The sequence below is a fragment of the Ciconia boyciana genome, chromosome 2, assembly GCF_034638445.1.
Source record: "Ciconia boyciana chromosome 2, ASM3463844v1, whole genome shotgun sequence".
Lineage (NCBI taxonomy): Eukaryota > Metazoa > Chordata > Aves > Ciconiiformes > Ciconiidae > Ciconia > Ciconia boyciana.
Genome location: NC_132935.1, coordinates 145,183,661 through 145,210,270, shown reverse-complemented (window position 1 = coordinate 145,210,270; position 26,610 = coordinate 145,183,661). Strand labels below are relative to the sequence as shown.

The 26,610-nt window shown below is 43.0% G+C and overlaps 1 protein-coding gene across 5 annotated transcripts in view; it reads left to right on the top strand.

The window, feature by feature from the left end:
• The window catches only part of FAM171A1 (family with sequence similarity 171 member A1), a 94,539-nt gene that overhangs the window by 34,183 nt on the left and 33,746 nt on the right, over positions 1 to 26,610 (top strand). For 2 of the 5 annotated variants that reach the window (XM_072854358.1, XM_072854357.1), the window contains exon 2: positions 23,014 to 23,241. The exons of 2 other annotated variants lie outside the window; for them this stretch is intronic. In XM_072854358.1, coding sequence (XP_072710459.1) covers positions 23,014 to 23,241 — 228 coding nt within the window. Of the gene's footprint in view, positions 1 to 23,013; positions 23,268 to 26,610 lie in introns of those variants that run through there. One more of the 5 variants, XM_072854361.1, reaches the window with a different exon arrangement.

The following is a 26,610-nucleotide window of genomic DNA, read 5'->3' as shown; positions in this document are numbered from 1 at the left end:
AAATGAAGCCTATGAGTCTGTAGAACATAGGTATGATAGGCAGTGCTACTCACACTTCTAATGCTGTTGACCTTGGTGGCAGTGTCCGTATGCTTGCACCTTAAAAGCTTACTTTTCTGGGTGCTCATTTATGGCAGTCTGGCAGCTGGATGTGAGTGGGGTGTAGAACCAAACAACTGCCTGGTAAACACTTTCTGTATTCTGTATGGTCTCTGGCACTGCAAAGTAACATTGGATTAGTGTTAAGAACTAATTATTTTCTTCATATACTATGCATTGGAACAATTCAGAACTAGTTTGTTAGATGTATACAAGCCAGAGCATTCAAAAATAGGAGCCTGACCTTACAATCCAAATGTTGCTTGACTTTTTCCCAAAGGTATGCTGGTGACATAGGAGCGTGAATCCCTACAACCTCTGGAATCATGGAGATGTATACAGACTACTCAGAAAACTCAATTTTCCAGACTTGCTAAAGCTTGTGGTTTCTGAAGTAGCTTAACCTGGAAGTGAGAGAGTCCTGCAGTTGTCCTTTGCAGCACCAGTGAGCATTTAAAATAAGACTCTAGCAGAAAATTTCTGTGTAAAAGGTAGCAAAAATTTTACTGGCCATGAGGAACATAATTAAACCGATTAAAAAAAAAAAATCATTGTCTGTAGTAATTTAATATCCAAAAAAACACAAATATTTTTGGAGTTAAGGCCGGATAGAAAAAGCCGCTATGACACACATTTTGACTTTAAGCATACTGTTCTTACTAGTTTTCACTTCAGGTATTGCTCCATATCTGATTGCTGATGTGTTTCAAAGATGTATAGATGTCTTCTACCACCATTCATCGCTGCAAGTGACAAATCTGTTCCATTTGACTTTTTTTTTTTTCCCCATAAAGCAATGCACAGATCATCTTCTAGCACTTACTTAGCTGCTTAACCTGTGGTTTACTTAAATGTTTGCAAGAGCCATGTGAGATGCCTTTCTCATTGCAACTTGCTCTGGTTTTATCTTGCAAACTCCAGCAAGTGCCCCAGATGCTGACTGCTGTTCACACAAGCTATGCCAAAGCTTCAGGGAGGGAGAGGGGTCCATCATGTGCCTTGCAGTTCTGGCCAGGGTGGGACCCGGATGGTTTACAGCTATTCCAAAATTTCATCTTGTGGAAAGCAAGTTGCAGGCATCAGAGGGGATGGCATACTCCTAGGTCTCCTCCCAGCACAGGACTGGGATCAGCTGACGCAGTGCATGCAGACCTGAGAGCCAAGAAATTTCCCTAGGTCCCATAGCAGAAGACTGAAATTGGTGTTTTTGCGGAACTCGGGTGGTTTCAGGGCATGCTGTTTGATATACCTCCCCCCACCCCCTGATACCCTACTGCTGGTTTTGATGCTTGCATGATGTGAAGTCAGTGCTTGTATGAGTCACGCTGTGCCTCTGGGGGGAAGGAGGGAGGGATGGGGAGAGGGGTGTAATATTCCTGCAGTTCCTGAGCAGCATCAGAGCACAATGTGTGGGTAGACAAGTGTTTCTCTTAGAGCCTGTCTTGACTGCTGCAAAGGGAGAAGGCAGAGTCTTGGATTATTTTTTTTCTCCCCTCTCCACCTCACTTCCTTACCAGCTAGCTGACAGCCCCGAGATGGCTGGGTGCGGGCGGTATCTGTGGGAGGTAAGAGGCCAAAACGACCCGGTGGGCCTGCAGGAGGGTGTGCTGGCTGCTGAGCAGAGCTGCTCTGTTCTGCGGCCTGGCTCCACAAGAGCAGGGCTGCGTGCAGCCCTGGGACCGAAGTGTCTTGGGATGCAGCAGTAATGTCGTCCTGTGCAAATCAAAGGGAGCAGCCTGAAACAGTCAATTTTTTTTTGTTTGGGGTTTGGTTTTTTTTTTTGGTTCCAACACTCCCACATCCAGGGGGAGATGATACTTTGCATATACAAACCCCACATGCGTAGGAGGATCTTCAACTTGAACAGCCAGCTGCTGTAATAAATAAAATGTAGCAAATGATCCCAAAGAGAAAGGGGAGTCAAAAGGCCAAGGTGTTCTGGCCTAAAGCAGATGTTGGCAGTATCTGGGGTGGACGTGCTGGAAGAGGAGTGAGTCTTGGATGATGTCAGTGAAGTGTGTAGGGCCAGCGATGGGGGATGCGGCAGCCCCCCCAGCAGAGCACTAAGGAAGCCCAGCTGCTCTTTGCTATGTGTAGGGAACATAGCTGTGCACTGCCTCTGCTGCCTTACACCTCGGTCCTGAAGAACCTGGCAGGTAAGGAAAGCGGAATGATGGGTATATCAGCGAGTAGGGCCTGTGGCACTGTGTAGGTGTTATACTTCCACTACCGCACCAAGGAAAAAAATTTTCTCTGCATCTTGCTTCTCTTGATACTCTTGCATCAATTTTAAGGCACATCCACGTAAGAGCAAATTGCAACAGTCAGATCTAGAACTGATGGGAATTACTGGAATACAGTGAAGACTTACAAAGGAAGGAGGGTCCAGTATTCAGGAAGCTCCAGTATTCAGGAAGAAAATCCTTTTTTTTTTTTTTTTTTTTAAATACTCCAGCAAGGTGGAGAGACAACATCTGCAAACCTATGACTTTCCCATAAGCATCTCTCCTCGTTGTCATTTCCTTGTTGCAATGGATGGAGAATGTCCACCTCTTCCCATGTCTTCCTGTCCCCTCCCATTTTACCCAAGCTAACAGACATGGCAGGCTCCCAGCTGCAGTAGCTGTCTCTGCCTGTGGTGTTAAAGTCCATTTACTCTTCATACCAACTCAGCCCAAAGGCCTTTCCCTTCACAAGGATACATTTACTCATCTTTTTTTATCTAATATGAGGTGAAAGTCCCACTGAACATGAAATCTTGTGTAGATCCTCTGCAAGCTAACGAATTGTTAGAATAAATTTATTCATAGGCTTTAATTTAACTCATGCGAGAGCTAGGTGCTGCTCTATCTTCATTACATTTTCACCTTCTGTTATTGCACAGTTTTTTTTTCTCCTAATTTGGAGCTCCTTTTGGAGCAACCCCCCTGTCATCTTAATAGACTTCCTTTATGATTCAGCAATAGTTTTCAGCCTTTGTGTTTTTATGGATCCTATTAAAAATACAAAAAATTCCAGTAACAGTAAAAATGGCAGTATAATACCGGTAAGCCTCATGGCTTGCTTTTTTAAGACTTGCTCTTTTTCAGGGGTCATTCGTGAATCTCTGTAGGTTCAAGGGCCTTGTACAGAGCCTGAAAAATACTGCAATTAGAAACAAAATAGACCCGTAGGTGATTGCTTTACTTGAAAGGGAGTAGCTCAAGTACCCATGTGTTAACCGTTGCAAATGAGTGATATACAAGAGTAATTAGGGCTGCCCACACAAAATGAGAGGAAGATGCAGTTTTTGTTGTAAGTCTGCTGGAACCCATGTTTTCCTCACCCTAGATGTGGGAGCTCCGGGACGCTGGTGTATCAAGCGGCTTTCCTGCTGCTCTGAACTTCATGGTCATACCATGTTCCAAATATTCAAAATACTGTGCTACATGATTTTGTAGGCTTATTTTAACTCTGGATTTCATTGATTTGGGAAAAACATTTGTTAACTTCAGAACTGAGCTGCCACGCTTGCTGGAATCGGTGTGCCTGCTGTCACTACAGTAAGCGACCTAAAAAGGATGCATATTTTCAAGAGGGCTCTTTTTGGGAGCAAAGTTAGCAAGGGTTGCATTTAAGCTGTTGAAAAACAAGTAGTCTTAATTTAAAAAGCAATTTAAAATTTCTGTGCACTTTGTAGGATGAACTTCTGAAACCTATTTTTCTCTGCAGGTTGGTATAATCTCATGTGAAACTTGGGATGGGTTGTCTCAAACTTTTGCAAAGAGAGCCAAAAGTAAAATATACGTGTTGTGTTAGGTTTTTTTTTTAACCGTGGCAGGACTGCTATTTAAACATATTTGCTATAATTGGCTATAACTGCTATTTAAATAAAACTAAGCTTAAACAAGACGTATTGCTCTAGTGTAAATGCATTTTTTTCAGGTTTTTAGTTTTAATTGCTTGGTTGAATTCATCTCTAGCAGAAGTTTCTCTTTTTCCTTTTAAAAACATGTATATCAGTAAGTGATGGAGTTTTGGAGTGGGAGGATAGCAGGGCAAAGGTACCTAAATATGAAGCAAGGTATTTGACAAGCAGCTCTGAAAATTCATAGCTGAGGTACTAAACGCGTCTTGTCATCTTGTCCAAGTTATTTCAGCAGTAGCTCATCAGGCCAAAGAGGCGGTTGTTTTAAGCCAATGTTGTTTTAAGACTTCAGCACAAGAGTGGATTCCCAGACTGGCATCCCTGGGTGAGACCATCAGCCTCATGCACCTTCTTATGCTGCACCAGGAACCTGGGCTGGGAGAGATGTTCTGCAACTGCTCTGCCCGTCAGACAGGCTTCCTGGCTTGGAGTACAGCTGCCTTTCGCAGACTCTTTCCCCATGCCCTCTGACATAGCCTGGGCAGCAGAAACGAGAGAACCATCAAGGCCCAGACCACATGTCTTCGGAGTCCAGGCTTTGTTACGGCTGGTGTAACAGGCAGTCCCCAGGGCACTTCGCCAGGAAACCCCTCGAATTTGTGGAAAAGGATAGGCATGGTGCAAAAGTAGCTTATGGCCCGCAAAGCCATCTGCTCCTACCACTGTCTGTGTTGATGGCAAGTTTAGCACTGCATCCCTAAGTGAATCATGAAATTTCACCCATTATGCTTCACAGGTACCTATTTGATTTTCTAAAAGTCCTTTCTACCAAGGGAATTGGAGCAGTAGCTCTAGAAAATAACGTTTGCTGAGGTTCCTAGTTGAAAAGAGATTTTAAGAAATTCCACCCACCTCACTGCAGTCTTAACATGGCAGTAACAAAAATTAATTTCACAAGCATCCTTCAAAGTAGACAGCAATGTTTTATATGTCAGCATACCCATTTAAAAGATCACGAGATATATTTTGCTTGGCTTTGGTACTGCAGGTAACATAAGAATCACCTGAGTTATTATCTTGCATATTGCGTGCTACTTATGATCCCAAGGTTTTTGTGGTCCATGTGAATATAACCACAAAATAATTTCAGCCCACTTTTAATATTCATTTAATGGCCAGAAAGATTAATTTAAAAGTTCAAATATTAAAGGTTGTTTCATTCATATTAGCTATTAATGATTGTTACTTGCCACCCTTTTTCTTTAGTTAACTACCCACTCAGACGGAAGTATCTAACTGAATGGTCCAAAGCCAAAGTTAAAATCCTTCTTGCTCACATTGAACATCTTGGCATTAGTGTAACTCAGCCATTTCTGGGAGAAACTTGAGACTACATATATGCTGTTTTATGTTGCCATTTAAGGCAATTTGAAATTGATTTTTAATTATTTTGTCTCTCCTATACTGCACCCACATGTATGTGGGTAGAGGAGGTTAGTGTGCCTGTATAATTTTCTTGTAACTACATAGAATCGGAACTGTCACTGTTTTGCTGCTCTGCGTTGGCTGATACTGTACTAGAGCAGTGGACCCAAAGTCCTTTTCTCTTTGTAAACGTCTAAGGTAACTCAGCTGATAGTCAGCATCCTTGGAGTAGACATCCCGTTCCTACTGCATGAGTGCTGCTAGATTTCCAAATCTCTCTACTTTGAAAGCTCTTTAAAACAATGCATATTGTGCTCTGCCAGCTGATGGCTGGAAGTCTCTGTAGTGCTAGTATGGTAACACGAGGCTGCCTGGGAATTCGGGCTGGCTTTGAGCAATAATAGCACTCTCCTGTCCTTTCACTCTTCCCTTAAGTAATTTTGTAACCTCAAGAGAACAACTGGCCACTTGGGTTATTGGACCAGTTGTTGAAAAGCAGTAAAACCTCTTGCTGCGGGTTGTGAGTGTGCGTGCACACACGCACGTTGGGTTATGTATTTAGGTTTTTTCCCCCAGGGCCTAAAATTTTTTTCCCTAAGAGGGAAAAAAAAGTGAAGAGCAATTTTGATTCAGAACATATGCTCAGCAAAGCAGGAAGAATACCTTATTTCTGTATTGCGGAATGTTAGTTTCCCAAATCCCAGGACATGTTGAAATGATCTGAACTTTAAAATTAAGTGTATAGTAGTTCAGAGAAGTGGATATCAAATAAAATAATACGTAGCATGATACTGCTAAAAATTGGTATTTATAGATTTCCCAAAGCTGTTAAATTTCAGAAGGAAAGATGAGGATTCTGGTATCTCTATTTTACATATTTACAAGGTGGTTAGCACTCCTGTAGTACTCACTGGAACTGTATGACCAAATATGGTAGAATAGGTTTTGAATTTATTGGGCTGGTTCCTTTAAAATATTGGTTAACTCTTGTATATTGGTATTTTTCTTAGCAGTTCCTTTGTAAGTGTGAGAACAGAATTAATTGCAAACAAAAAAAAAAATAGAGATTATATCCCTGCGTGAAATACGTATTTTCTTAACTTCAAGAAAGTATCTGTAAACTTATTTTTAGAATGGGTTTCAGGGCAGTTCTATGGACTGATAGTGTCAAGGAAGCTTTTAAATAAATGCTATCATTTTTAGTGTGATTAGCTGTGCCTTGTATTTCCAGTTTAATTTAGCATACATATATGCATACATGTATGCATAGCATACATGAACCCTTCATCTGTTAACCATATATTCAGCTTAGGCACAACATAATAAAGCATATTTTGCCCTTTCAGAAGTTGATTATTGGTCTTGTATATGTACTTTTTCATTTGCTTCCCAGCGAATTTCCCCAGCACATCCTGCTAATGTAGCTTCTGTATGTAAGTTTAGCATCTGTATGATTTGGTTATTTAGAAATTCCTTCCTCCTGCTTCCCCTTTAAACATTGCTTGTATGCAGTAGATCACTTTCCAAATATACAGCTGTTTGTTTAAACCCGTATAATACTTCAAAATGCTTGCTTAATACATAGACTAAATGGCCTACAAAATATTCATGTTGATGTCTGCGCCAAGGAAGCAGAGCGCGCCGCTGGAATGTTTTCCGTTCTATGTATCTGCTTGTTAATGGGAAAGTGGACGTATTTGTCAAACTAAGAATGCCAGCAGCCCTCTGTGATAATGTTGCTTTTAAACAGATGGGTGTTTTGCAGTACGAGTATAAGAAACAGAAGAGGTAAAATGAAAGAATCTGAGGGATTCTGTGCTGTGAGAGAGAGCTTAAGCAGAGTGATGTTTACAGCTATAAATATCTAAAATGGGTTTATGCCAGAGCGTAAGCAATAACCCCTTTCTGTTGTCAAATGGACAAACTAGTAAATAATACGAGCATTTGTCAGAGTCCAGTACTTTCTGACTGGGCTCTTTTAAGTAGGCCACACGTGGAGGGTATAATGTTTAATATCAAATGTACTTATCTGAAGATAGTTAACATTACATGGGATTTTTGATTTAGCACAGTGACACAAAATATACTGAAATCACAATACCAATGTAACTTGCACTTAGCAAATAGGAAATATAGCAATGGTAGTAACAGTTCGATCACAACTCCAGTGTGATCCCTGTTGCTGATATCTATAATATGCTCACCATCATGACACTGGGCAATACCAGCCACCGGGAAGGAATACGTGGGTTGAAACCAGCTCAAGCCCATTGCTCTCTTCAAATTTATTTATTTCTTTTGTTAGTTTTTCAGTTTTTATACTCTCTGCTGGGCTGAGCCACGTATACACTCCCTCCCCATGCTGGTCTGGGAGACATTCTCACTCTTTTAATGAACTCCGGGAGAAAGATTTGATCCACTCAACTGTGGTGTAGTCAGTTGATCCACTCAACGGATACAGCTGTACATCTAAAACAAAGGCCACCCTCGGTCCCATTTGTGTTGAGATAAAAGTCAGCTCTGGTTGCAGCACCTGTGTCAGTCACACCCTGCATTATTCCCTGAGCTTCAGGGCACGTTGCCTATCTCCCCTCAGCCTTCTTCCATGGTTTATTGGCTAGTCACAGCATTTTACATTGAGATTTATCTCTAAAGAGAACAGATAATTCACTGATTTGTTTGATCAGTCATTCCTCCTGTGGTTTGTTGGTTTTCAACATTCTGATTTGTTGAACCCCAAGAGTCCTTCAGCAGAGTGCCATCCCCTTCAGGCTCCCCCAGGCAGGCAATTATACAACCTAAACAAACTTGCTTCTCCATGTCACTTTCACACATTCCCAAAACCTGGACCACGGACATCCACGTTGAAAATCTTTGTCTCCTAGCTACAGTGGTAGTCATGGGACTGTGATAAGCACCACTGGGAATCAGAGCTGCGAGGTGACCAAGAAATACAAAGGTATGCTCCAGTGCTCTTCCCAGTCATGGAAAGCAATATAAGCTGGATGAGCAGCATATCAAAACCCTGGTCGTTGTCGCTTTGTATTTTTTATATAAAATGAGTCTGTAAGAAAGGTGAATGTTGCAAGTGTAACTATAACTGTACTTTCCAATTACGATTGTGAATTTGTGGAAAAGCCAATCACTTCTCATTTACATAATCGACTTCCAGTGTAGGGGAATAGAAAGTAATTTTTTAAAATTCACAATTTTAGTCTGATTAGAAATTTTTTACTCATTAAATCTTAACAGCCCTAAAATTAATCCTCTGCCAAGAATTAAGATCACCATGGCTGTTCGGATAATTTAAACTGAAGCAAGTTTTGGTCGCCTAGTCAGTTGTTATGCTCTGCATATATATGCAGTCATGACAGCTGAAATATAGACAGCACAGCAGACTGGTTCAAAAATATTAATTGAAAAATTAATTGAGTTGGATGAGAAGGCTTCTTCTGCGTGACTGAAATTGGATGAAGAAGTAAACAAAGGGTGATAACAAATGGCCGTGTGTCAAGGTGGGGATGCTTTACAGTGTTAAGATTAAGGGAACTGTAGTGGGTCCTATTTTATTTAAAGTCTTTATTTATTATCTAGAAGACAACCTAGATCACAGGTTAATTAATTTTTTTAGTTATTCCAAATGAGGAAATATAAACGTTGCTATGAACAGAAAAACCTCAAAAACTTGGAAATATAACAAATGGTTTTGGAGGATAAGAATGTTTGCATATAGACGAGTTGGGGGGCGATTAATCCTAGTGTTATAGTGAGGAGAAAACAGAAGTTATAGCAACTGGTATGTAGAGATGTTCATGAAAGTATGCTTTTTAGGGTCAGGAGGAACCAACAGTAACCACCTCCCTCCACCCAGACAGAAACGCCAGCTGTGGCTGTAGAGGTCTTTGGATGTTCACGAGTGGTTGTAAACCCTGCATAGTGCCTGTGCAAAAGTCCTCACTGCTCCAAATCAAGCCCTTCCCTGGCATTGTCACAAGCATCCTATCCTTATGGAGCCAGGAGATTTTACTGCTGCAGTGCCGGTATACAGTGGTAGAGGTACCGTAGCCGGGAAGTTATTTGGGATTCAGTTTGGTATTTGGGACTAATGCAGAATAAAGGTCTACCGCAACTGTTCATGTCAAATACTGACCTAAAGCTTGTCTAAGTCAGGAGAGGGACAGGCAGCCTTCCAAAGTGACTGCAGGGGTGCAGTTACTTGAGGAGGACTCTCGGGGTGTGGTTTGGTGGTACAACTGAGCAGACCTAATTGCCCGTGAACCGGCAGGGGTGGTCCTGATGCCCTTCTTTTCCTCCACCAGTGTTGCACTTGGCCAGAAGACTTCATGCCTCTCTGCCCCGACACCTGCCCGTTCTGCTGATTTTGGCACTTGGGGCTGCATTGCTTCAGCAGTTCAGCCCGACAAGCTGGCAACAAGCCATTTGTTTTGTTAGGCTGGTGCTGTGCTGGGTTAGTAAATGGAACCGACACGGTGACAGGTCCAAGGAGCAGCAGAGCAGCACAAGAGAAGGAGCAGGAGTCCACAGCCAGGCCATGGAGGTAGTAGGGGAAGGGATGCTCCTGGTTTTGCCCTGGGCAGCAGCGCTGAGCTCCTCATCACCCTGCAGAGCTCTCCGCTTGGGCTGGTGGGGCTGGAGGAATGAGGTGGTTACCATGTGTAGTTTCACCTATGCTTAATTTTCCTGTCTGCCAGCTGGGGATAACCTCTTCAAGGAATGAAGTGAATATAAATTGACTATTTAGTTATTTAAAAAAAGAGAACGTGCAAGTGCCTAGATAAAATTTTAATGCAAGAATTTGCCTCTGTACCTGTATTAGCTTATGTCAGTGGAGTACTGAGATGAAAGTTGAAGTCTGCACTGCAGACTGCAGTGGGAATGTAGAGAGTCACTTGAGTTGGGTTCATTCGAATTGTTACAGTGGTTTGTTTAAAAAAAAAAAAAAAAGACAAACAACTCAAGCAAAAATACACTCTTCCAAAGTGACATCCAGCTTTGCTTTCACAACAGGTTTTGGAAATAAGCAGAGATTAAACCTGAGATTAAAGCTATTGGAAATAAGCAAAATAAGTGCTTGTTTCCTCCCTGCCCCATTGCACATACACTGGTTCACTTAAATGTAGAATACATCTGCTTTAAATTGTTTTCATCAGATGCATACTGTTATTAATAGAGTTAGGAAAAAGTTGTTCCAAGAAAATGTAACACATCCATTCATGGCTAAGCAAATCCAAGCTTTCCCTTTCTGCCCTCCCCCAAACTAGACTGGTGATGCAGTAGGTATAAAGTTGGCTTAAAATCCCTGCGAGCTGTGCAGCGGCTGAGCTCAGTGTGGTGTTATCCTCAGAGCTGATGTTGCAAAATCAACTGTGGTCTTGTTTGAGTCAGTGGAGAACTCCAATGCTCAGCAACTGAAAAATATCGGTGCATTAACTTTTCATTCCATATTGATCTCCAAACAGTTTCAAAGGACTCTATTAGGAAAAAAAGAGGGTTTTAAGCAGGGATTACTTTTTCATGTCTTGCAAAGAATGCATTATGTGTGTGGCAAGCTAAAGCTTTGAAATTCAACTTCCATCTGCGCTCCATGACAGTATCTATATAATTCCATGTCTAAAAGACAAGGTTTGGAAATGAAATTAGTTTGTGTCATGCACAGTTCCTGTAGAGATCAAAGGCAGACTTGTTAATGCAACTATTGCTATTCATGAGTTTCATAGCCGTGTGAGTTTCAAGTTAATTATAAATGCTTGTTTAATCACTTAACAATAGGGTATCAGAGTCTCATCTGGGCATTATGCATATAGCTCTCACTTTTTTTAATTAAAGCAAATTCCTACCTTTTTGCCCAATAAATTAATTTTGGTGGTAATGCTCTAGGCTCTAGCAGGTCAGGATATGCAAATCCTCTTTTAAATGTTGGACAGTTGTGTGATGAATGTCTTTATTTTATTATCCTTTAACTGCCCCTCCCTCCCCCTTGAGTACATGGTTGTTAGTAGCCTGGTTGTCACTGGAGATGGTATAAATTGCTCTAGTTCTTGTACTAGAGTTCCTTTTGTGACATTTTATTAAAATTTGTGTGCATTATCACTAGGAGATAATGTATTTTGAGATAAACTAATGTATTTATTGTTTTAGTTTTCAAATGGTTTAACAGATTTTAAACCTGAAGAGGCAAGTAGGGCACCTGTCTGACCTTCATATCACAGACCACTGTGCTTTATTTGAATATTGAGGATTGAGTCTAATTATTTTCATTAAGATAAACCATTTCAGTCCCCTGGAAATTAAATTCTTGTGCACTAGAGGAACCAGCCACAGTGCCAGCAATGCCTGAGGCACTTGCAGTGGCAAGGATTGTTAGATGAGAAATGCAGATGAATCAAACTGTGCTGTAGGGAAGGGCAAAAAAGCCTCAAGTGCTACCCAAGAGCAGCCTCCTCCACAACCCCAGATCCTCCTTGTCCGCTGAGATGAGGTGAGCAAGGTGCATTGATCGGGCATCACAGAGAGGCTTCTCTGCGCCAGCTAAGAGGCTGGACTATGCAGCTCCAGCCTCTTAGCTGCATCAGATCTCTATTGCATCAGATCTCTACTGTTTCTGAGGAAGTGCAAGGGAGAGGAATAAAAGAAAAAGTCAGAAATTACTCAGTTGTGCATTTGGGGAAAAAAGTTCCTTCTTGACTTCTGAGGTGTGAGAGTTAATTATAGTCATCACACTACAAGTGCTCAGAGTGTGCAGAGGACCATACTGATAATCCTCCCCATGACCTGTAAAGCAGAAAAGTGTTTAGCAAATTCAGATTGCAGTGCTAAAAAGAAGCACTGCAGACAACCATTTGGGCTGGCTTCATAAATGTTCTAGAATCAAACATTAATTCTCTTAACTCCAAAATTAAACATTAATGGTAAGCCTTAATTAAACATCCAGAACTAAAACTAAAGCTATTTAAAAAAAAAAAAAAAATAAAAGAAATCTTCCCATCGTCTGTCAGACGAGCGAATCTGCCATCTAGTAAGCTGTTCTCTTGTTGCTAAGAAATGACACCTGAATTTGCTTAAGTTCAGTGTACAGCTGTTGGGTCATACTGTATCTCTGTCAGCGAGACTAAAGGTCCTCAGCTGACTTGTTTTTTGCAGTTTCCCTGTTATGCACAGTGATCCAGCCTTTTCTTGCAATAACTGAAGGGGTCGGGTTCTTCAGATGGCCAGTCTCAAGGCTGCTTCCCTATCCCCTGGATTTTTATGTGGCTCTTCTCTGAAGCCCTCTGCTTTCTAAATCCTGGAAGTCTGGGCCTGAGAACCAAGCCCTGTTGTGTGGACCTTACTAGAGTTTGACCAGTGCTGTGGACAGAAGTAAGGATCTTTCTGCTTGATGCCAGGGACTGCAGCAGCCCTGGTATAATCTTGAGAATCACTGAACACGCAACGAGCAGAAGCAGACCTCCTGCATCCCACCCTCTGCATGGTGGGGTTCCCTGGAAATCAGTGGCAGATGCTCACCCCAGTTGAAACCTTGATCACCTGTGGTGGAGGGGAAGGCTGTGTAGCACCACTGGTTCTCCTGTAATGTGGACAAGAGCCTGTTCTGAACAGAGGATGTCATTGTCTTTGCTGTGAATCTTCTACAAGCATGCCTAGTTTGCCATTTGAGGTGGTACTTGTGAACTTACTTTTCAGGTGATGACATCAATGAAGATCAGAGTCTGTGTGCTTCTGGAGGAATTTTATGTACACATTTCCTTTTTCTTCATATGCCCCCTGAGACAGGAACAGGAGCAGCAGCAGCCACCAGTAAAAACCCACGATCAAGGGGATCCTGTATCCCCGCCCGCAACGGGCTGAAGGCAGTAGCTCAAAGGAAAAGAGTGAATGGAGGCAAGTCCACGCTTGTGGCGGCAGGCAAATGCCCTCCTTGCCCACCTTGCCTTCCCAGGTGCCTCTATACAACAGGTGTGAGGCCCTGGAGGCAGAAGGCCAGTCAATGGAGGATGGGGATGACGGTCCATCTACACCAGAGGTGTCGCCTAGGTCAGAAAGGCAAACCTCTCATATCAACACCACCTCCACAAGGAAGAGAAGACAGGTTATAGTTGTGGGCGGCTCCCTTCTGAGGGGAACCGAGGGTCCGATATGCCAGACAGACCCTCCTCTTAGGGAAGTCTGCTACCTCCCTGGGGCCCGGGTGAAGGATATCACTAGGATACTCCCTAGCCTGGTACGGCCCTCGGACTATTACCCACTACTGCTCTTCCATGTGGGGGGCGATGAAGCCGCAACACATAGTCCTAGGGTAACCAAAAGAGACTTCAGGGCCTTGGGATGTAGTAAGGGACTCTGGAGCACAGGTTATTTTCTCCTCTCTCCTTCCAGTTGTGGGCAGTGACACTAGAAGGAACAGAGGCACCCAGTCTATTAACTCATGGCTCCATAGCTGGTGTAATCACCACAATTTTGGGTTTTTTGATAATGGGATGGCCTACACAGCACCAGGTTTGCTGGTGTCTGATGGGATTCATCTTTGTCAAAGGGGAAAGAGAATCTTTGCTCAGGAGCTTGCAGGGCTCATCAACAGAGCTTTAAACTAGACTCAAAGTGGGAGGGGGATAATATCAGGCTTGCCCGAGAGAAGCTGAGGGACAACGTGCCACGGTTAGAGGGAGCGGGTGCTAGAGGGAGCACGCAGCCTGTGTCTCTGAGATGTGCGGGGTACGCTGGGGCACAGCTGAAGTCAAACAGAGTTGAGCTAGGGGATACTGAGGCAATAGGAGCCAAGAGGGAAACGCCAGTGAAACACCTCAAAGCACACAAGGGGTGTTCCTCTGTGAAGGAGACACAGACGACAGCCCAGATGAAGTGCCTCTGCACAAATGCACACAGCATGGGCAATAAACAGGAGGAGCTGGAAGCCATTGTACACCAGGAAAACTGTGATATAGTTGCCATCAAGGAAACATGGTGGGATGACTCGCACAACTGGAGTGCGGCGATGGATGGCTATAAACTCTTCAGGAGGGATAGGCAAGGCAGGAGAGGTGGTGGGGTAGCCCTGTATGTTAGGGAGTGTTTGGATAGTTTAGCGCTTAATGATGGTGATGATAGGGTGGAGTGTCTATGGGTAAGAATCACGGGAAAGGCCAACAAGGCAGATATTGTGGTGGGAGTCTGTTACAGACCACCCAACCAGGATGATGAGGCAGATGAACTATTCTATAAGCAGCTGGGAGAAGCCTCATGATCACTAGCCCTTGTTCTTGTGGGGGACTTCAACCTACCAGATGTCTGCTGGAAATACAGTATAGCAGAGAGGAAACAGTCGAGGAGGTTCCTGGAGTGTGTAGCAGATAACTTCCTGACACAGCTGGTGAGTGAGCCAACTAGGGAAGGTGCCCCGCTGGACCTCTTGTTCACGAACAGAGAAGGACTTGTGAGCCATGTGATGGTTGGAGGCCATCTTGGGCACAGCGGTCATGAAATGATAGATTTTTCGATTCTTGGAGAAGTGAGAAGGGATCAGCAGAACTGCCACATTGGACTTCTGGAGGGCGGACTTTGGCCTGTTTAGGAGACTGGTCGACAGAGTCCCCTGGGAGGCAGCTCTAAAGGGGAAAGGAGTCCAGGAAGGCTGGGCATTCTTCAAGGAGGAAGTCCTAAAGGCACAAGAGCAGGCTGTCCCCAGGTGCCAAAAGACAAGCTGGTGGGGAAGAAGACCAGCCTGGCTGAACAGAGAGCTTTGGCTAGAACTCAGGAGAAAGAGGAGAGTCTACGACCTTTGGAAGAAGGGGCAGGCAAGTCAAGAGGACTACAAAGGTGTAGTGAGGTTGTGCAGGGAGAAGATTAGAAGGGCCAAAGCTGAGCTAGAGCTCAATCTGGCTGCTGCTGTAAAAGACAACAAAAAATACTTCTTCAAATACATTAGCAGCAAAAGGAGAGCTAAGGAGAATCTCCAGCCTCTATTAGGGGAGGGAACACAGTCACAAAGGATGAGGAAAAGGCTGAGGTACTTAATGCCTTCTTTGCCTCAGTCTTTAATAGTAGGGCCAATTGTTCTCTGGGTACCCAGCCCCCTGAGTTGGAAGATAGGGACAGGGACCAGAATGGAGCCCCCATAATCCAGGAGGAAATGTTTAGTGACCTGCTGCACCACTTAGACATTCACAAGTCTATGGGGCCTGATGAGATCCACCCGAGAGTACTGAAGGAACTGGCAGATGTGCTCACCAAGCCCCTTTCCATCATTTATCAGCAGTCCTGGCTAACTGGGGAGGTCCCAGGTGACTGGAGATTAGCGAATGTGACGCCCATCTTCAAGAAGGGCCGGAAGGAGGATCCAGGGAACTACAGGCCTATCAGCCTGACCTTGGTACCGGGGAAGCTGATGGAGCAGATCATCCTGAGTGCCATCACACGGCATGTAGAGGATAACCAAGGGATCAAGCCCAGCCAGCATGGGTTCAGGAAAGGCAGGTCCTGCTTGACCAACCTGATCTCCTTCTACGAGAAGGTGACCCACCTAGTGGATGAGGGAAAGGCTGTGGATGTTGTCTATCTAGACTTCAGTAAAGCATTTGACACCATTTCCCACAGCATTCTCCTGGAGAAACTGGCTGCTCATGGCCTGGACGGGTGTACTCTTCACTGGGTAAAAAACTGGCTGGATGGCTGGGCCCAAAGAGTGGTGGTGAATGGAGTTAAATCCAGTTGGTGGCCAGTCACAAGTGGTGTCCCTCAGGGCTCTGTGTTGGGGCCAGTTCTGTTTAATATCTTTATCAGTGATCTGGATGAAGGGATCGAGTGCACCCTCAGTAAGTTTGGAGATGACACCAAGTTGTGCAGAAGTGTTGATCTGCTTGAGGGCAGGAAGGCTCTACAGAGGGATCTGGACAGGCTGGATCGATGGACTGAGGCCAGTTGTATGAGGTTCAACAAGGCTAAGTGCTGAGTCCTGCACTTGGATCACAACAACCCCATGCAACACTACAGGCTTGGGGAAGAGTGGCTGGAAGGCTGCCCAGCAGAGAAGGACCTGGGAGTGTTGGTCGACAGCTGGCTGAATATGAGCTGGCAGTGTGCCCAGGTGGCCAAGAAGGCCAATGGCATCCTGGCTTGTATCAGAAATAGTGTGGCCAGCAGGAGTAGGGAAGTGATCGTGCCCCTGTACTCGGCACTGGTGAGGCCACACCTCGAATACTGTGTTCAGTTTTGGGCCCCTCACTACAAGAAAGACATTGAGGTGCTGGAGCGTGTCCAGAGAAGGGCACTGAAGCTGGTGAAGGGTCTGGAGCACAAGTCTGATGAGGAGCGGCTGAGGGAACTGGGGTTGTTTAGCCTGGAGAAAAGGAGGCTGAGAGGAGACCTTATTGCTCTCTACAACTGCCTGAAAGGAGGTTGTCGTGAGGTGGGGGTCGGTCTCTTCTCCCATGTAACTAGTGATAGGACAAGAGGAAATGGCCTCAAGTTGCGCCAGGGGAGGTTTAGACTGGATATTAGGAAATTATACTTCAGAGAAAGTGTTGTCAAACATTGGAAGAGGCTGCCCAGGGAAGTGGTTGAGTTGCCCTCCCTGGAGGTATTTAAAAGACGTTTGGGTGAGGTGCTTAGGGACATGGTTTAGTGGTGGACTTGGTAGTGTTAGGTTTATGGTTGGACCTGATGATCTTAAAGGTCTTTTCCAACCTATACGATTCTGTGATTCTGTGATATGAACTTATTCTGCTACTGTTTTGAAGCATGGTTGTCAGTAGAGCCTTTTTGATGCAGTACATTAGAAAGATATGACGATATGTAAATGCTTGAGTTGGCATCTGTGGCTAGGGGATGGGGAACACTCCTTTTTCTAGGAAAATGTTTTTCTTTAAATAAATGAAAATCCTATTGTTTGGCTGAGGAGTGACCTCGCACATGGGCGAAAGGTTAAGAAGCAGAAAGGCTTATCCATTTGGCATGTAGGATTCAAAACCAGGCATGTTGCCAGTAAGCTCAATCAGAGCAGAGGATACCATTTTAAATAAAGTTCATAATGGCATTTTTTAAATGAGCAGGAAGTTTTCTTTCTCTAATCAAACCCTAGATATTTTAAATATCTCTTTCTTTGGTAATATCCTGACATTGTCCATGGATAGGGGACCCCCAGAGGAAAAGATAAGTGATAACGGCTGCCTGTGTCAGCCTGTTCCCAAAAGAGATCATCTGTCCAGCAGACATCAGTGGGAATCTGCCTGACAGAGGGGTGTGTGCACAGAAACCAAATTGCAGGATTGGGATCTAAATAAGATTGTGATCTTTGACTTCCAATCTGTGTCATAACTGTTCTCTGTTTATTTCAGTATTTGAGATCTGACACTGTCCCATCATTCAGATCGCTCAGGATTTTTCTTTCTATGTAACATTGCTGGCTTTTTTTAAAAAAAAACAGTGCTTTTCACTTTTCAGGAGTTTGGTTATGGAAGACAGCACTGATGATACCAGTTCTGAAGGAAACTGTTCCCAAGCTGGGAGTTCACAGCAATACGAAGAGCAGTTGTGAGTCTAAGAGGGGTTGCGACTACAGAAATAGTTGTCATAAGGTTACTTGTATTTCAGAGGAGGCAGTATGGTTCATAAAGCAGATGGCACAGGAAGGATTGCTCAGAGAAAGTTTAGATTTAGTAAAATCTCAAAAATCAGATTAAGAAGACAGATGGGATTCTGGATTGGAATGCTAACATGTAAGGGGTTTTTTTTGTCTTTTTTTTTGTTTCACTTTCCCAAATTATAACCTTGGAGACGCTGGGGTTTTTTATATAGCTGACAATAAATTTAGTACTAGAAAACTGAGAGGCAGTTACACTTAAGCAGCTGTTTTCACTGTAACTAGTAGTTTTGGTTTGCACTCGTTTGAAAAACAAGTAAGATGTGATTGCTGAAAGAAGACAAAGGAATATAACTATAAGAAAAGAGATTTAGGCTAGACTTACTTGCTTGAGCATACACATACAGCAACTTTGATCTCTCTGTGGAAGGTAACCCTGTATTTGCTGTTTTCCCACTTACCTCCTTTTCCCACTTTGCTTTGGGATTCTTGAAGCAGAGTTGCAGGGTTTCCCAGATGACTTGCCCTATTTAATGTTCATGAGTGGCCCATTCCTAGCTGCGCTTTTAGACAGGGACACACAGTCTTTTTGCTCATCCAGACAGGATATCTTTGCCTGTGGTTTATCTCCTGCAAATGAACAGTTATCATAAGTAGCTCCTGCTTCGGACATGAAACGTTCCTGTAGGAATATAATGGCAGGGCATGTGCTAGTGGTGCAGGCAAATTACTCTGGCTCTACCTGTGCCCACCTGCATTGCGCTGCAAGCCAACAGGGAACCACGTGCCAGACAGCCCAAGTCTGAAAGAGTCCCAGTCACACCACACTGGTTCAGGAGCCAGGTATACTAGATAGGGCTGTCGGCTCAGGCGTAGCCTGTCCTGAATGTGGCTGGCCTGTCTGGGGAGGTGAGAGAGATCACAGCTGCCCTGGGTGAATTCATCAGCCCAGGGTCTGTCACCTCAGCCATCTCCACTTTGCTCTGCAGTGAGGAAATAGCACTGTGCACCTTTATGTCCCCTTCCTTCCTCCACGACCTCACTAGTAGCACAGAGCAAAGCTCTTTCAGAACTTAATTGACTAAGTAATTCAATTACTTAGTCAAATACTTAATTGAATAAGAATGTAACTGAATATTCCCGCTGTAATAAATAATAGCACAACAGTATCACAAATCTGTGGAAGAATGAAGCACGCTTCTCTTTAGCAGTTCACGTTCTCGGAGTTCATCTTCTGCAGTGCTTTTGGTTCCCTGCCTCCATCGTGTTCCCCGCTTACTGCAGATGTCCTTCCTTCTCTGACTCCATGTGTCTTTAATTCTGTGTGAGCTCCTTGCTGTGGTAGGCTGTAAAACTCAAGAATAATGTATCTGTTTTATCCCCACTGTTTGCTGAGAGTACCAACAAAAAGGTTTGCCAGATATTTTAAAGACTCTATTCCTTCGCTAATAAAGAGTCTTCTAAGCAGCTTTTTCTAATCAAATACTTCTTTTAGTATAGCTAATGCTTCAGTCTAAGACCTCCCTGTTAATCTGAGGTCAGACTGATCTTGGATCATTTGCTGTCCTTACTCTGCTCTCTTCTTTCCCTTCTTCAGTCCTCCTGTTCTTCAAGAAGTGCCTGAGTATCTCCTAACAATTCTGAAACTTACTGTATAGCTTTAAGTTTTCATAGTAGTCTCTCTTTATAGATTGTTCTCAGCACTGTCACTGTTTGAGAGGAGGTTTTCTTCAACAATTTTTCTCCAGTTTAAAGCTTGTAATCATTCTGTTGCTGTGAAAATTACTGTGATAATGCAGGTTTAGTGTTCATTACTTCGCTGCTGCATTAGATAAGAAGAAAAAGGAGCTGTTGCGTGGGAGAAAGCCCTGAATTAAGCAAGTTGTATACATTTCACACGTATGTCAGGGAAGATAACACATGAAAAGGAATTAGGGTTGTTCAGGCTCCTTGGATTTTCTCGATCTTCTCAGGAAAAAACAGGTCTAAATATTAAAAAGGAGGAGAAAAAAAGCCCAGTGTCTGACCTAGAGATTGTGGTTTGGAACAGCAGTTCCAATCTGTTGCTTTTCAGGACATCAGTCTTCCATCTTGGGTGATGGCCTTTGTCATTTCCATTTGGAAGCAGGATTTTGGAAACCCTTATCCTTCCTTATCAGAAAGAGAGAAGAATGCAGTCAGAATCCCTTATATAGCTATAGAGTGAAGAATAAAGGAATTTCCTACTGGAGATACCCATGGCTAGTTCTCTGGTTTGGGAAGAGAGAGCTGGATTTCTGTATATAGGAAAATTTTTGTTTATCAGTCTTTGTCTCTTGATCAATTTTAGTAGTAGTCTCTATTCTAGAATTTTGGATGTCCATAAGGAATTAAATAATTCGCTACTTTGTTGTTTTCTTATCTTGATTAGTATTTAATATTCCACAGCTCCTTGTATGTGGTTCTTTTAGAAAAGGCTAAACTTTCATGTTACTGAAATTGCTAACCACAATGTTCAGCTTGTCCTGTTTCCTTGCTTTTTCTTTAATGCATGACCCATTATTCTTAACCGCATGTGTTCTTCAGCATTCTTTGCTAGGCAATTCAAAGTGGGAAACATTAACAGCACAGCTATCTGGCTTTGGATCTAAGTGTATTGTTCTTGCACATTTTGAAAATAAAAACTTATATTGCTTTTTGCCCTCACGTTTGTTAAATACATGTACAGTTTGTAAATATATAAATACATATGTGTTCCTCCTTGGATTAATGTGTCTGCCTTTCACATGCACAAGATTTCACAAGTTGCTTGGTGGTCAAGGCAAAGTTTCTAAGGAGGCATTCTGTACGTACACACCAGAGTGTATGGACACTGTTTTTCAATATACGTTGTTTTCTTTGACTACTAAATGCAAAACTGGGAACAGATCCAGAATCCTTAATAGCTAGAACGTATTTCATGCTGATCTCCTCTAAATTGGCATCCTCCATTGCCAAGTTCTAAAGTGAGGGCTGCGATGATGATGAATTTCTCTAATGGGGTTTTTGTTCAGGGCTGCCTCATATCTATATTTTCTGTACTGTATAGGATTCAGACAGAAGGTCTCTGCTTGTAAAAGGGCCCGGTATCTTTCTGGCTGAAATGCCCTTAGGACAGAGGTGCTGATATTTTTGTATTAGATCCTGACATCCTTTTAAAATTTTATATTGTTACAGTATGTTTCTCAGCATACTCAGTTGTGTCATTTCACTATTGAAATTCACAACAGAGATTTTGTTAAGTTCTTTGTTGTTCTTCTTGGTCTTATGTCTTGCTGGCTCAGGGCTTATACCAAAATAAGTTCTTCAAATCCTAAGGCACAGTAGTAATGTAACAGAACTGTGCCACCAATACTGTTCTGTAGAAATCAGTGTATTTTTTTTAAATATATATGAAAAGGAGGTCATGCTCTCTTTTCTGGGCAGCACATGAAGAAATGAGTTGCACGTGGAGCATGAGCATCTTGCTTGTTGGCAGCTGAATTCCCCCGACACAAAAAGGGAGTTTGCAAAATATCATCTACTACCTTGGGGAATGGAATAAGCTGAGGTAGGGGACTTCATGCAAGAACAACAGAATTTCTAAAGATGAGGGCGAGAACGAGAGAAAGGGGAGAGTGGGAGAGAAGAGAAAAGAGGGAGGGAGGTACTCATTTAGGAGAACAAGGCGACTGTAAACGAAAAAATCCAAGGCGTGGCTTGGTGGAGGCATTGGACTGTTGCTGTGTCTTTTCAACACAGCATTGCATTTAAGTCATAGTTACTGAAGAAAGGCGACAGCTGCTGCTTTAGAGCATGAGGCAGAGGAACTATTGGAGGGGCAGAAAAATAATCATAGATATAGAGGAATGCCTTCCAGAGGGACTGTCTTGCACAAGCCACTCCACTTTATGTAACAAAAGCCTGGTGACACAATGCATGGTTTAGTCATAGGAGTGCCCCGGAGTGGACAAATATTGTACATCTGGAAACATTTAAACAAGTAATTAGTTTCTGGAAAAACAGCAAATTATTCAAGGAAAATGTAGTCCATTGTGTTAGCTTCTGACTGCATGTCTACAAGATGTATGATTCTCCTGACTGCCTTAACCATCACTTCTTTGCTTCTCATACCCACCGGTTGCATGTGGGGACAGGTAATACGGTAGTGTCAGGGCTGACAAGCAGGTATCACTAGGGGCTGTGACATTTTTGCCCCTTCGGAAGAAGGGCCAGTGAACAGGGAGGCGGGGGGGGAGGCGTTCCTCTCTTCCTCACTGCTAGCACTCTGCATCCCACCTGGTCATCCTGTGCGTTGAGGACAAGGACCTGATCCTGTGGGATTTCACCGTCTTTGTTAGATATCGCCAGGGAAGTCCGGTGCCAGCTGGGGCAATCTCTCCCACTGGGGTTCAAAATCTCCAACTGTAACACAGTCCACTCCATTGCCCACTTTCTTCCTGGGCTTCCATCACAGCAGATTTCCTCTGTTCCTTTGCTACACAAAGAGAGCATGTTTTGGGGAAGGGGTGAGGGAGCACAGCCCACTTCCAGCCTGTCCCTCTCCCCACTGCTGCTGGAGAAGGCTGGCTGGAGCAGAGGCACAGCAAGGCAGGGACCTTAAAGAGTTTCAATGCCATGCTATCCATGACTAACACATGATGTTTGATAGCACACGCATTTAGAATTATGATGCTACTGTGAGATTGACATGTTGCCCATCAAAGGGAATATTGCTTGCCCCTGGTGATGTGCTGCCCAGCCGCATGTGGGTCATAGGTGGAATATAGATCCCTCCACAGCTGGAGTTAGCAGTAGGGCAATAATTCAGGACCTGGTCTGCCTTGTGGCAGAATCTGCAGGGTCTCTAAAGAGTGACTGCCTGAAATGGAGAACTGCAGGCCAGGACAAGAGGTCATACTTGGCACCAAAGCGTCAGAGGTTAGCACTGAGCCCCATGTCTTTTTGGTCATTGGCGTGCTAGCACGTTCTAATCACTGCCTCCTGCAGAAGCTTTTCGGACGATAATTGCTGTGGTTGTTTGTCATTACAGAAGTAACGCTGAAGGTCCATGTAAGCGATGCCAGCACACATCAGCCAGTAACTGAAGCCTTCATTGAGATTTTTACCAACCAGATCTCCATTGCATCTGGAACCTCAGGAGCAGATGGCACTGCCTTCCTCAAGTTTCAGTATAAGTTGGGCAATCAGCTGATAGTGACTGCTAGTAAACATGCATATGTGCCAAATTCTGCACCATGGAAACCTGTAAGATTGCCTGGTAAGAGATCTTTATTTTTTTCTGAGGTAAGATTTTGCATCTAAAGGAAGTTACACAGTTTTGTATGATGTGTTTTAATGTTTGCGATCCTGGGTGGGAGGAAGAACGTCTGTGCATTTCAAAAAAAGCAAGGTTTCTTCCTAAGTTAAACTGTGGCATCAGGGCTGTGCAGAGATTCGCTTTCCTCCTGGCTGTCCTTGATACAGTGCTACGTCAGTTTTCAAACTGTTGGTAGTCTTACAGTTCCACAGAAAATACAAATCTATTCCAGATTTTTTTCTTTATGGGAACTCTGTTTCCAAGTGCTTTGTTTCAGCAGCTGTGATGTACTCGTTCGTTTCTCTCCCAAGGTGTAGCAGCAACTGTTGCACCATAGGCTGTAGTGTACAAAAAAAGTCCTGGCCTTTCAGTTCTTGGCTGTTATCCACAGGACAGTTTTAATCTGCAGTTATGTTATCCAGATGTAAGGATTTTTTCTAACTTAATGGTTTGTTTCTTCCGCAGGCAAACAAATATAACGATAATACTTGCATGCTTGTTTTTATCAGAATGCCTCAAAATTTTATGAGAAGTAGGAGACTTTACATTAGTTGTACAGGAGGGGAAACTGAGTCATGAAGACTATTGCTGTACTTCTAAATAGAACAGACTGAGGGTGGCTTTCAGACCTTGAGACGTAACATCTAGATGAAGGTCACATCCCCAGTTTTCATCTGCCTTTCCTCTAATCCCCAGCCACAATTAGGGTCCAAGTAGTTTGAGAATGGTTCCAAGCTTGTATTATACCCAAATCACACCTAAATATCACCTCAGATTTGATAATTAGCCCAGGCCAAAACCATGCCAGGTTTTAAGTGCACTAATATTTAAATAGTGTAAATGATCACAGGGCAGTGTTCAATCCCATGCCTTGGCTCCATTTTATTTATTAATATCAACATAGCCAGAGGGACTGTGTGACTTGCCACAAGGTCAAGCAGCAAATGTATTTTCAGATGGGGAAAGGAACTTAAATCTGCTCAAACCCAGAATTATGCTTTAGGCCTTTCAACATGCTGTTTACTTCTCTGCATTCGCTTGCTTCAGATAAGATAGACTCACTTCTTTGACATTTCCTCTACTGTGTTCTGCCACATTTTCCAGCTACTTAATGGAGCTATATCGAAGACTAAGCCAGGCTCTTAGGTGCATAGTGAAAGAATAAGAAACAACTGAAATGAGTTGCAGCAAGGAGAGTTTCAAATAAATAAAAGGGAAAAATTCTTTACAGCAGCAGTAGTCAAAGATTGGAACAGGTTGCCCAGAAAGGTTGTGAAATCTCCATCTTTAAAGATATTCAAAACTCAACTGCTTGGTTGAAGCAGATGACCTCCAGAGGTCCCTTCCAACCATAATTGTTCTGTGACTCTGTTTAGAAATTTCCTTGATGTTTTTTCTGTTTAAATAAGATGAAGTGCAGCTTCCTCATCATACTTCATGTACTTCCTTAAGAGACAAATGTGTATCTTTAAAACAGGCAGTAACCTTTTCTTGCCTGAACTTTTTCTTGCCTCATGTCTCATATCTTTCTGACTCATACCCTAGATCTTTTGAATGCGCCCTACTTTTCCATGGCCTGGAGTTTGTTTGTTTATGTTTTTTGCTTGTTGCTTTTTCTTAAATATTGATTTTAAGGGAAGAGAATCAACCATGGCATTATTGTTTTGGTAAGTCATTGAAGTTTAAAGAGCAGTCTTTCCACAAAATCTTTCTTTCCACAGCTGAAATGTGAGCTTAACTCAGGAAATAGATTCATTTCACCTCTGATCTTCCCCCATTGAAACTGGTAGATAGTTTGCCATTGATTTAATTGGGAGTAGAATCCTTTCTTTTGCTTTCTGTACCTTGAACTTAATCCTTTCTTTGATTAAAGAAACAAGTTACAACTTGATACACCCTATGTAGATTTAAAAGGATTGTTCTTTGAATTACTCCTTAAAAGTGACATGACATAAAAGTTCAGGCCCAAGATACTTAGGCTGTTATTTTTTGTATAGACTAAGATGCCTGTAGTCTTTAAAAAACTTTCCAAGAACTGTTCGTATTTAAATGCCCTGTATTTAAATGCCTATCATGCTTGTAACCAGCACAGTACAGAAGTTTTGAAGATCATGGAAGTGGTGGTGGTGTTGTTGTTATTTTTAATCTGGGTTGAATGATGGGGAACAGGCAGCATATTTAAATCTTGATTCTGCAGTGTGCCATCTGGGCACATGTGTACAGCAGGATCGTCGTTTCCTGAAAATGCCTTTTAACAGTACTAGTAGTTGTCACCCCACAGAGCAGATATGCCATTCTGAGCAGCGTTCCACCCACGGCAGTGGTTTAAGCTAATGTGCCATCCTGTGTGCTATGGTAAATTAACTATGGACACATTTCCTTCAGATGTGTAAATGATAACCACGAGCAGGGAGCAGGTTTGAGAGCTATAGGGTGGTAATGTTTAAAGTGCTGTAACAGGACTTTGCCGAAGTATCAGGATTCTTCCATCACAGTCAATATGCATTAGTTATAATCTTACGCTGAAAAGCTGCGCAGCCACTGAACTCGTGATATTATTGTAATAGCTTTAAGGAGTAGGCATCGAGGGTTTTCTGTTCTCATAATTTGTCAGAAATGAACTTTTCTTATATTAGCCAAAATAATTACTAGCTCTTTACCACTTAAGTAGGAGGATTATTTATTTACATAGTGATAAATGGTAGGAGGAAAAGATTAAGATCTCTTTTTCCATTAAACTATTTATCAGCAGAGCCATGACTCCACTTATTAACAGTTCATTAATTTAACATCACTTGAGTTGTTGAAGTGTTAATGATGGAAGATGTGCTTATCCATCTACTCTTAGCTATGCATAGATTTTTCTTTGTAAATAATTTGGAAGAAAGAAATTTGTGACTGGTAGTCCATATTTAAAAGGACATTTTTGGAGCAGTGTGTGCAATGAAGAGAGGGAAGTTGCTGAGGCAGCGCAGTTCAGACTAGCTGGTAGGGTCAGTCAAAGCAAACCATGGTATTCACTGCGGTGAAATGTAGTTCTAGGAGCAGAGGATGCTCATGGTATTTCTGGGAGAGGAGAGTTCATCTGGAAAGCAGTGACTCTGCAGAAGACATGGAAGTCATGGTAGATGAATGGTTGAAAATAACCTCCCAATACAGCACTGCAAGAAAGCAGAATAATCTGATCCTTAGCTGTAAGATAAGGTCAAGACTGAGAAGGTGGAGTATAGTATTTCAGAACTTGTCCTTGGTGCAGCCACTCAGGGAAATACGTGTCTGGTTCTGAATCCACGCTTCAAGAAAAATGTTTAAAACTGCAGGGTCATATGA